Consider the following 12996-nt stretch of genomic DNA (forward strand, 5'->3'; position numbering starts at 1 on the left):
AAAAAATTTCAAGTGTAAAACATTACGTCTAATACTTATAACTTGATGACATTTTATGCTAATTTTAAATGCTATAAACATGAATCAGAATGATTCACATGAGATCCATTATTAAACAAAGGTAATGAATTACTATTCTTACTTATATGAAATATAAGTAAAATAGTAATACAATGCCACGTAACAAAAACAATAGTGGGTAGCATCATTGAAGCAATCAAACCTTTGCCTTCGGAGTTTTGACACAGTAGAAAATAACTTAACGCGACCAGTTTGCAAAAATCTTGAGATAGAGATATCGATGGCACAGAACACCATTGCTCGACCGAGTCCATCGCTGCAATGGATTACCATTGGACTCGTATAGCCTTTAAGAGACTCTGGAGTCACAATTAATCGATTGTACATTTGCACCATTGTTATAAGATCAAAGAAGTCACTTTCTGAGGGCGAAATCTCGTGCTTCGGCCAGCCCCGATACATAAAATGATTGACGATCAGCATGCCGCCGTCTTCATGAATTACGAACAGTATCGTGATTTGAAAACTAGAATGAGTTAAAACTTTCAATGTCTGGACCGTCAGCTTCCCAAACTGGAGCGATGATCCTTTTTCTTGACTCCAATAAAAGTAGCCTCCATTTTCTTCAGGTTTATTAAGCATGATGATCAGTTCAGTTTGATGATCCCAGATCATCCGCCAGAAGTTTGAGCTTGTCTTTGAATTCGGTGATTCCCCGGCAATATATGCCCTCGGTTGGTTGAAACCATCGATGTAGCTTGCGTTGATGTAATTGCAAGATTCTTCTTCTTTTGAAAGGACTACGCGGCTGTGGTCAAAGCATAGTTTTCTCTCTTGAGATTGATTCTCTTCGGAGTTACCAACGGCTAACATAGAGGCACTGAATGTTCCTTCTGTTTTGGTGTTCATTATTTTTTCATGCTCTTTGCAAACAAATTTGCAAGAATTGGCATTTTCAAAAAATTTAACGAAACCCTCGCGTTTCAGAGCTTTCGAATGACGACCACCCATTGTAAGTATAATACCAAGCAGGAGGGCCTGCTATAATATCAGCGGATTCGAGGACGCACCAAAGCTAACTGAAATCCTTCTTTTGGGAACCTCAATTTATACCTCAATTTATACAGTTTTATTTTCCTTATGGTATGAAACATTGGCGATAACACCATAAATGAAAAATTATTACTCTAATTAAAAATAGAAATTGTTATTTAGTTACTCGTGGCATGTATCAGACGTCATAGGAAAATCCATAATTAATCATCAACTGTTCACTCATCATAACAAATCAATCGTGGCTATCACACAAACTATAGGTACTCTGAAGTTATGGTTCGTTTTGAACAATCATGACCGCCAATTTTTCACAAATTTATGAAACAGGCAAAACTTGCTTTTACGCCGTTGTCTGGAGGTGAAAATAACGAAATTCAACCTCAATCTGCCCCGAGTTATTGAAAATCCGTACGGCAAAATAAGCTAACAAAAGTGTAATATATCCTTTGAATATTTTGGATAAAAAAGGATCCGCACAACACCATATCTAAAGCGTTTTAAGTGATCAAATTCTTAGGCAGTTGAGCATGAAAAAATAAATCTGAAACTGACGAATTTTTTTGAGTTTGGAATTTTAAGTTTCGACATTAAGAAGGTCCCTGTTTAGATGCCCTACAATACAAAGCAGACGAAGGCAGTATGTTAAAAATTGGCAACTCTTTCGCAAATAAATGATGCGCAAACCATTTTAGCATACGCAGGCCGATTCTGATTTAATAATTTGATATGGTTTTGATCTTATTTTGACACATCCTTGATTCGTGTCATCAGGCATCTCACGCATATGACGCATACCAATAAGAGCAAGCGCGCTGCCTTAAACAACTCCTGAGTTACATTTCGCGGGGACTAATCAGAGCGGCTCAAACTAATTAGTGCAGCGGCGCACAGACTCAAGGTCTGGTAAGTAACAAAATGGCTTCAACTAAATTGTTTCAACAGCCTTAATGAATATTTTAATTGTGCAAATTAATTATTGAATATTTCTACTTGTATGTGTGATTCAATATTTGACATTCTAATACTTAATTAACTTGTGCAATATTACTTTAGATTACAATACTTAATTTATGTTTCCTCTTTCTGGAATTCTGATAATAGATATGGGTGTAATAACTAATAATATTATCTCCTTACATAAAAATATTTGTCATTTAGTTAAGTTTAGTTTAAGCGATCCTTCTTTGCATGCTTTGTTAAGCAGAACGTTTTGGACAATTTTATATTTTAAGAACTTGTTATGTGTACTACATTCTTGCAAATGAATAAATGATTTAATGATTTATCATAAGATGAAAACCTACTCAAATTGTTAAAGCATAATCGACCTTACGGACTCAGATTTGTTCACTGTTAAAGGAAAACAACGTTCTTTGACGACCCTAGCTCTTGTTTCTGACTTTATGTTTCATATTCAATTCTATTCTTACTTATTTCTCTGAAGATCTCATTAGTAACTCGAATAAACAGTGTCTCTAGCAAGGGTATGCTTGTTACGCTTCGAGCCTCAAAGCGCATTAGGTCCTATTTCTATTCTAACCCTTTAACGGGTATAAGGGTGTAAAATTATGCAAAATTGAACCATATTACTTTGAAATGAAGTTCAAAACCATCGTAGGAAGTATATTTTGTCTGCTTTACAAAGGCTGAAGAGAATGTTCAGTTAGTAAGATTTATTTCCTTGATTTTACGTCCCCATATATGAATTATTTGCATGTACACTCTGTTGCGGTATTTCATATACAGAATGGTAGGAAACTCTCTATTTAGACTGTTTCTAAGATAAACTGGCATTATTAAAAAGAAAAAGGTAGACTGCTTCACCATACAAACGTAGCTCCCTTTTTACTCTCCTGACATTAACATTATAGAAAATACTATCACATAAATTAATGTATATTAACCCCAGCTATCCGCTGTGTTTGTTTATATCGTTTTCTCAATTTATAAGAGTGAAAAGCTTTTTTAAATTTTGTATGGAATTCGTTTTATCACTCGTAACTACTACATACAATAATAAAAAATTGAAAAAAGTCAAACAAAGAAGCATAGCTATAGTTAATATACTTACACCAAATTGTGTAATAATTTTTTCCATAATGGCAGTATCCAGGAAATAAATGGGGACTACGTGTGTATGGAGAAGGGCCCATTTTCTATAATCTTAACAATTGACTGAGAAATGCACATTGCACAATTCAGTTCAGATATCACATTTCTCAGATCAACGTTAAGGATACATTTGAAATGCGCTCAGCAGCATTGCAACAACTATACACTAGTGATATTACTGCCAACTTCCTTCGTAAATAATGTTTCTGTCGTTACCACATTATTGGGTCTAAATTATTTTCGCTGTCTTGTTTTATGTCCCCAAAAAATGTGACGTAGTGTAGCTCTTTGTATGAGATCAAATTTAATTTTGATTTTTTCTTATGTAAATTATGAGTGGAGCGCTCTGCCCCCGCGCTACCCCTCTCATGACGATCGCACGCAACGACGTTCAAAGAATAAGATTCAGCGCAGTGGCGCGCGGATGGCGCCATACTCGTATTTGTGTATCATCTTTTGCAGACGTTTTGTTGTTTGATATGAGTACATCATGCATTTGGTGAAGATCGTATATTATAATAAAAACATACCCCCATATGCGTATACAACTTTACAAGCCTCAAGACATGAAAGATATGCAATAGCACTCGACTGTTTAGGGTTCCGTAGCCAAGTGGCAAAAAACGGAACCCTTATAGATTCGTCATGTCCGTCTGTCTGTCCGATTATGTCACAGCCACTTTTTTTATTTATTTAATACGAGACACAAATACAAACGTGACAAAGTGTTCAGAAATTACAAGACAACGAAAATAATTTTGACCCTATTTACCGCAATAGAAAAGTTCCACTGAGTCATTCATTTTATCAAGATTTTTTATCGCGGTCAATCATATTTTATCGTAAAGCACATTTATCCGATGTGTCATTATACCGGAAGCGCTTAAAAAAACTATCAAATTTTCAGAAAGGTCATGGCACTGTGCACACGGCGACTTTTTGCAGTGTTTCAGAAGCACAATACTAGTATTGTAACATATACATATTGTAATTGTGTAGCGATGCAGAGTCGTGTTTACGTGTGGTACGAGGGTATATGACATATCACCAGCGACAGCATCGCAACTATCGCAACTGTACCGATACTGTATCGCGGCTGCATCGCTACTGAATCACTACAAAAAAGTCGCCGTATGATCCTTCCCAAGGCTTAGAACGCACTGCGATAAAAAATAGGTGTGTCAGTAGAATGTATCTTACTCGTAATAACCTAAGGGTTAGTGTATACAAAGAAATTAAATTATTATTTTCTAGCTAGATTATTTTCCAGCGGTTTCAGAACGGCAAAAATCGTAACGTACGGCATGTTTCATAAGCGAATGCACTGCCAAGACTAAAACTGCAAGAAATAAGACTACACCTGCAAGACATTAATCGCCTCGCCTGTCTTGCACCAACTTTGCAGACAAAATATGGTAGTGCTATAAAATTCTATTTGTATAGAACCTGTGGCACCTCACTTCTTCATTGCAAAGTCTGTACACGGTTAGCTTGAACCGAATCTTACCTGATATGCAAGCCCATCCTGACATAAAGGCAGAGAATGAGCACACCCGGCACGAAGAAGAAGAAGATGCTGCTCAGCTCGAGGAGCGGAGAAGGAGCCATTAGAGCGCAGAATGCGGACTCCATCGAGATGTTGCCAGAATCTGCGGAAGAAATGTTATGATATTAAACCCATTCAATGCCGAACAGCACGAAAAGTAAAAGAGTGGTTATAAAAGTTTGATGAAGAAAATTTTTGTGTATTGGGGGATGTTGAGGATCGAAATTCTCAATTTCCAGAAATAATATTTCCTCTATTTTCTGTGAAGTTATCATGAAGTTCCCGATATTTTTTAGCTTTTTGGAAACATTCCGCAACATGCACATCATCATGTTTTATTAATTTGTTTGTTTCTTCTTTTTCTGGGCAATATTTAAATAAACACGATCCAATGTGAATCAAACTAGCATTGAACTAATTTTAAAGTTTGACTCATATATTGGTTACCCGAACGCGCGGGCAAGGTGAACCGAAGGGCTAATTTAAACGTACATTTGACATCAAAATGATATCTAAATTATGTCATTCGCGCGTGCATTTAGCTCGTACTTACGTGTTTTGGCACGAGCGAGACGCACGGGTGAAAAATAACAAAAGACGTAATTTAGATATAACTTTAATATCAAAATGTAAGGCTGAGTTGGCCTCCGGAGCACAACACTTTTAGAAAAATGGAGACATGGGCTCTCCGACACATAAATTTACACTATTTTAACCGTAAAATTAGTGTAAATTTACACAACGTTTAGTGAGCTATCGGCGCTCATTTATAACTTTTTAACACGTTGGACAACCCGCCTTAGGCCAGTGTGGAGACTAATAGCGTAATTGACATCGATTTTCTTGAAAGGTGCTTTCGTAATCAATTTATACTTCTAAGTTAAATAAGACCAACTTTCCGAGTGAAAGAAGAACTTCTCCATAATGGAGGTGTGTACATGTCAAGCAGCCCAAGTATAAATTATAAGTCTCACTGGCAGATTTAGCATATCTCGCAGCTAACAAACCTCGGACCCAAAATGCAAATACCGTCTCCAATGTCTCCATACTCGGGGGTAAAAAGTAAGTAAGTAATAAACACTTCCGAAACATGTATTTAACAGCCGATATTGAATTGTAAGTATAAATGTGGAATTATCCATAAAAGTGATAAACTGATAATATTCTCAGCACTGAGAAATGACCGTTAGTGACATATGGAACAGATACTCATTAGGTTTTTACTGTCTTTGGCACAATGCATGCTCCGCGCCAACTGGTTGGCTGCCAAGTATCGGTTTGGACCATTATTTTTTAAAAACATTACTTAAACTTGGCTTTTTATGAGTGACAAGAAACTTTGATCTTAGGCATGGGTTACATTACTTGTGATGATTTATCGATGTGAAGTTTTTATAAGTTTTGGCAGGTTTGGCTTTTGCAGGGTATTGTGTGTATACATGACAATGGCGCCCACCGTGTGATTATCGGACACATTAGTTATTTATTACTTACACAGACTATACCGACACCGCATTATGAAGCGTTTGCAATTAACAAGAGGTCACACACATAAATGTAATTTTACTTGTAAAATGTTATGATTTGAGCAGCACAATCGAGTTTCATTTACACCCAATGTACGAGTACTAGTTGTAATTGTGTGCGCAACTAGAATAAGCGGTCGCGCTCCCATACAAAACTTGTACGGTACGGTTTATGTGTCGTCGGGTGAGAATACGTTTATGCCATACACCACTTACACTGGTTTGCAGGAGAATAGAAGAAAAAAATTCATATTTTTTATCGGAATTTTTCGCTGTTTTAAACATGACACAAAGTTTTGGATATGTCACAATTTTTGTGATAATTGTCTGTTAATTGAGTGTAAATTCCTCTATAAAATGCGGATATGGCACAATATTTTGCAGAAATAACGTTTTTTAAAAACCGATTAGTGTCAATTACAGCATATTTTATTATTATTTTAGGAATCATTAAAAACGTTTTTGCTCAAAAACTGATATGGTCCAAACGTATTCTCAGCCGACGGCTGTGGTGACCTCGTTTGTCTTATTGTGTGCTCTGTCTAGTAGTAGTTGACGTCGTCTGTTATTTAACAGTTGGAAGATGACATTTAGTACGCAAATTTTAACCCAAAAAATTCTGATTTTTCACAATTCGAGCGCGATTGACGCTTATATTTCCTGTACACTCACACCTTCCTGTGGCACACCATACAATAAAATGTCCAGTTAAATTTTAATTTAATACTGACGGCATTTTTATTGATTTTTTGTTGTTTTGCTATCGAATGTTACAAAAGAAATGGATCTCCGTTCCAAATGAAAATGGTTTATTTTACCTCAAGGGTCTGTTTCACGAAGTCTAAGTAAAGTATTGGATAGCTAAGTAACGAATAAATTATAGAGCAGTTAAATAATTTACCTATATAATAGTTGAACTTATTTATTGTGTAAAAATTATTGTGTATAAAAATTGTGTATTTGTGTATTGTGTATAAAAATGTGTGTTTTCGTCAGATAAGTGGCTAGTAGCCTATTAAGGACTTTACTTGTACATTGTGAAACAGACCCTAAATTAATTAGTACCTAATAAACTACGGGTAGGACCTTACGAGGGTGTCAGACTGACTCAAAAACTCATAATAATATGGAGAGTAAGTAAAGCTGCATAAAATGAAGCTATTTAAAAAAAAAGTTATTGTTCGTGTTTTGAGATATAAAGTGTGACACAACAGGCTCCAGCTAATGAATGAGAGTGATTTATTTTTATTGTTAGTTTAGGTGTGGGTGTAAACGTATTGTGTGTTTTGCCTTTGCCCTTGTGGCCTTTTTCCTAAATAAATGTTTGAGTTTGAATTCGTTTAATTAAAAGTAAGATAACTCGTAAATATTTTTATAGGTAGACGAAGTGACTAAATAAAATCAAGAGTAGGCAGATAAGACCAAGGTCTTATCTCTAGGAATAGATAAGAATATATCGATTTTTCGCCCCTAAAACCCCCATATAGCAAATTTCATCGAAATCGTTAGAGCCGTTTCCGAGATCCCCGAAATATAATTATAAATATACAAGAATTGCTCGTTTAAAGGTATAAGATAATAATATAACAATAAGAAACGTACGTTGACAAATAAATTCGGCATTAAAGCAAACATAATCGACTAGGACTCATAAATTACGCCAATACTTTGAGCTACAATTAGGCATTGCTTGAATAATGGATTTTGTGAAACGACTAGAAGACTAACTTACCGTTTGTATGAAATGCTCAAACAGAATTTAAAAACAGAATTCAGCTTTTGATACAGGTAAAATGAAAGGCAATTTCTTGACTCATTCAGTTAGAAAAGATTCAGCCCAATATTTGTAAATAATGTAAACTAGAGCAAGAACAAAGGTTCGAGAAATTCGATCAAACAAGAACTAATAATAATTATTTCGTACCATTGTAACAGTAGTGTGAAAACGATAAAGCCAAGATGATCGTCGGCAATCGTTTGCGCTTCGAAAACTTCAATAAATACCTTATCTTCGGCTAACCCTGTGCCATATTTATTTTTGGACAAAATCGTTTCAATGATTCCTAAAATAACATGCCGCTAACTGACACTAATCGGTAATTAAAAAACTTTAACATTTACTCATCAAAATCGGACAAAGCAAAAAATGCTTTTATTTCATGATACTACATTCAAAATATTTTTGTAGTACTATAAATAGTAAGCATGTAAACATTAAACAAACAGCTAAATGATAAATAAGTTGAATATTTACTAAATAAAAAACCTTTCAAAAAAATTTTTTTTTCTATCCGCGCTTCTGCAAACCAATGTAAGTGACGTATGCCACAAGCGTCTTCTCATTCGACGTTATGTTATAACGAGAACAATTTTAATAAATTCCTTATAACAAGAAAAAAAATGTATTTCAACTATATTATTTTAAGGCATAAATAAAGAAAAACTTATACTCGCGGGGCGCGCGCCAATTTTGTTTTGGCAATTTGGAAGTTTCTGGCCGTGTAGCCAACCTTACAATCATTGACGCTCCGTAGCGTAGCGTAGTCATCTCTCTCTATCAATCTTCCATATTAGTGCGACTTACAGTTGCGTTTCGTTCGCCACGGAGCGTGAACGATATGCACGTTGGCTACGCGGGCTGGGGTACAATAAATAGCAGGTTTAATAGAAACATTTGAATTTCATGCGAAACATCTTCCAGAAAATCTAACTATGCGTACCTAATACGCATATTAAGACGGGTTTGGCCTTATCTTGAAGCGTACTCTTCTGACAAGAAATATCAAGATGAAGAGGGTTTTAAGGGTCGTCGAATATAACTGCCTCGTTTTATTATTATTACTTCAGTTTAGAAACAAGATATTGTAATGCTACTCATCTTACATACCTATAGATAATTTAGAGCAGGGATCCATAATTAGTTTCTGCAGGGGCCTAATTTTTTAAATAAAATAACCATCGCGGTTCGTTTGTACTTAAATTTATTAAATAAGCAAATGTAATATACAGCAGAAAACAAATCTGGACCCCTGATTTAGAGCGTAGCAAATCTTTTATTTAATGCAAATTTAGTAATATTTACACGATTTTAACTTTAACAAAAATTACTAAAGTAAATCGCTAATAAACGCTCGTTTTTCAACGAAGTCCATTTTGAAGTGAAATTGCCTTTTAACGTAATCATAAGCAATTTTCTCCGCAAAATGAATCGGACATTATTACCTATCGTTTTATATTCTGCGAAATGTCTAAAAAATTACCTACCTACCTATCTAATCGTCCGACTGGACTTGTAAGTTGTGCCCGCTAGGGGCCCGCCATATCACACCACTGGCGATTTGCGAGCGAGTTGAAAGCGAGGCGAGCACGCAGTCAGTTCTCTGCGCGCGCGTGCTTCGCTTTCAACTCGCTCGTAAATCGCCTGTGATATGGCCCTAATGTAGTAGTATAACAACACTTTATTGTACAAAACAATTACATAACAAAAAGAAAATACAATAAATGTGTACCTTTAAGGATCCCTTCCAGCTAACCTCTAAGCAACTGACAGAGATAAGTAGAAAATGGTAGTCAAACTAAGATTTGTACATAACGGCAATATTTAAAAGAAGTAGCCAATCCATATCGAGTAGCTTCAAAGAGAGCACGCGTTGGCAGACTGACGCGGCGGCGTATTAATATGTCTGTTAGAGGCCGGGAAAGGACAATTCGTGGATGAGATTCTTTTTTGTCGGACGACGCGATGCGGAGTCCGACAAAGAAGACGAATCCACGTATTGCTGTTCCTGCCGAGGCATATATAGTGCTTTTCTCCAAACATGCGAGGAAACAAGGTAAAATAATCATAATTTAAGCATCAACCAGCACTCAACTCGAACCTTCACATCAAAAATGTCAAAAACAATTTCCCTATTTATTTTATTTATTAAAGTTAAAGGCACACTATTCTGCCATTCAGTACCGTTCAATATTCGCTCATTCAAAATAAATGTGCAATATAAGCTGTATTTGTACGCATGAGATCCTTAAAAAATGTGAAGGTTGTATATTCGCACGATCGTTCACGACGGTCTTTTACGACTCTATCCTATAGCTTGAAATGGCGCTGACCGGGTCGTGTAGACGCAGCCCGCGGCTATATTAATTTGCTGTTTGCATTTTTCTTAGTGGATACAAGTTTAAAAAAAGTAAAAAAACAATGCATTAATAAGTTTCATAACTTCCCGTTTTATCTGAGTTTGACTATAAAGAAGAACTTCCCGTTCTATTTTTGCTACAATAAGGTGAACATTTCCGAGCATATTGGAGAAATAGTTATTTGTGCAACAAGAAAGGAAAGTTAGTTTTTCTTGCGAGTGTTGATTTTAAGTCCTGAGTAAGCGAAAGATTCTAGGTTTGAAACTTGAGCGTAGCGAGGGACTCAAAATCACGAGATGTAAAATAACTTTGCTCTCGTGTGACACATACAACTTTTCACCTCAGTAGTGAGAACATAATAAAGGTTAAAAAATTCAACATCAAGTAAAGTTTTTATTCCTGCATTCATAGCCTTCACTAAATTAAAAAGCTACTTTGTCTCACTCCCTGGAGTTGGAAAAATTTTTGGTGTTGGAAAAATTGTTCAGTATGAATGATTCATAACTCAAAAATGCGTTGCAAATAACTGCTCAAATATGCGTTCCAAAATTGAAGCGCTTATATAGTGACAAATTGTACAGTTTGCCTTTAGTCGCACCTAGGCAAGCGAGAAATGTGCACATGCTACATGGGCTCCCGCTCACCGGAAGAGAAAGAGACAAGCTCATGTTTAACAACAAGTGTGACAAATTAATGAGAAAACAGATTTCTTCGTAAGTATATGTATAATGTTAATTTAATTTTATCCGTATTTTTAATTTAATTTAATTAATATTTTAATTTTATTTTTTGTAATTTACATGGAAATATTTTGATTGTTTGTGGTTTGTGTTTTTGTATAGGCATATGGATCTTGTCCGAAATAAATGCTTTTTATTTATTTTATTTATATATAAATATGGAACTATTTTTGTGCTCCTTATATATATAATATCATTAAGTGTGACCGATATTTTCACCCCTCAGAATATGGTCAAACATCATTGGCCTCATATATTGATTTCAATTAAATTGAAGTGATTAGCAAATGTAAGGGTGAAAAAACATTCCAACACATACCATCGGATGTCGTGAGTGTTGTGTGTAGGCAAAGTGACAACCCTAGCGTACAAGTGAATAATCAAGATAGGGTAGTTCGCAAAACCCGTGCAGCAAGATGTTGATAAAATTCCTCGCCAGTCTGCCTGTGACCACGAACGTAACGTCACGTTTGTAACGTCAGGCCATATAATAAACGTAAGTTTACGCGATTAAGTTCCGTATTAGTTTTAAAATTATCATTGGCCTCATCATCTGTTGTAGATGTTTGTGGCGGCGCTTGTGGGTGTATGGGGTCCCCCATCACCATTTATGGCTATAAAGTCCTATAGCAGCGCGACATTTCTTCACACATCGATCGACAAACAACGTCCATTGAATCATGTCGTAAAATTCTACTACTACTATTAATCCGTGATGGCATTTATTTGTGTATATCGCGAATGTGTTCCTGACTATGCATATCTTCTATGTATCAAAGTGTTTAGAGTCAGGCTAAGCTAACTCTGCGCTGTATTTGATAGCACAGAGTGTGGAAGTGTTATTTTAAACGTCATAATTTCATAGAAGTTGGCCGTTTATGCTAACACTTCCACACTATAAACATCTAAGTATTATAATTAAATTATTGTAAAACTGCTAGCACTCATCTAATGTATAACTACTCGTATTTTATTCCTATTCAATATGTTTAAATATAATTATTGTGAGATCGTCTGTTAAAATCTTTGCTTGATATATACCTTCAGGTACAATTAACATTATTGAAATCTAAAAAGCGTGCAGCAACAATGAATTGAAAAGTACTCAATTTGAATTACCCATTTCCAATGGAGACGAACTCTCTGGTTACATGCTCATTATCTATTGTGTTAGCACAAAAGCTCGCTCAGCAGCCTGATAATCAAATCATCAATACCTATCTCTGTAACTATAGTTTCAATCAATACCTGTGTGTATTGCATACTGACTCTAATTATCTTTACCCGACATCAAAGCAAGGAGGAAGTTATTAATTGCACCATTTTTAGGGTTCCATAGGCACCTGTCTGTCTGTCCGTTTGTCTGTCCGCGGCTTTGCTCGGTGGTCATTAGTGCTAGAAAGATGCAATTTGGCATGGAAATACCTACATATAAATCAATTGGTGCCCTATTGATTTTCCGACAATAAATACGTCGATTTTCGATTCGCCGACAACGATTCGCAGACGGGTTATTTGGCCGAGTAACGATGTTTCATTACGCATAATAGTCGCAGAACATTGATACACATATTTACTTTTCGTAGAATAATCATTTAGTAAGTCTCACAATTACCCTCGAAACACAATAGGTCGAATAATCATTTGGCATGAATATTGATAAGCAAAACTTCCCTCTTATTTATGCCTAGACTATGACATGACTAACCTACACAACAACTTTTAGTTTGAGTCGGATAAACATGGTTTTGATACATTTAATTATATACTTATTTTCACTAGCACAAATGACCATAAAATCTTATGCCTTGAAAAGAGCAATTCTTGTATACAGTACAGTACAAGTAGTGGTAGGGTG

General features: G+C 35.6%; 1 protein-coding gene across 1 annotated transcript in view; it reads right to left on the bottom strand.

Annotated features, from left to right (window-relative positions):
• The window catches only part of LOC133525076 (neuropeptides capa receptor-like), a 267296-nt gene that overhangs the window by 162859 nt on the left and 91441 nt on the right, over positions 1 to 12996 (bottom strand). Inside the window, exon 4 of the mRNA XM_061861307.1 lies at positions 4697 to 4838. Coding sequence (XP_061717291.1) covers positions 4697 to 4838 — 142 coding nt within the window. The remainder of the gene's footprint in view (positions 1 to 4696; positions 4839 to 12996) is intronic.

Source organism: Cydia pomonella, chromosome 14 (assembly GCF_033807575.1).
Source record: "Cydia pomonella isolate Wapato2018A chromosome 14, ilCydPomo1, whole genome shotgun sequence".
Classification (NCBI taxonomy): Eukaryota; Metazoa; Arthropoda; class Insecta; order Lepidoptera; family Tortricidae; genus Cydia; species Cydia pomonella.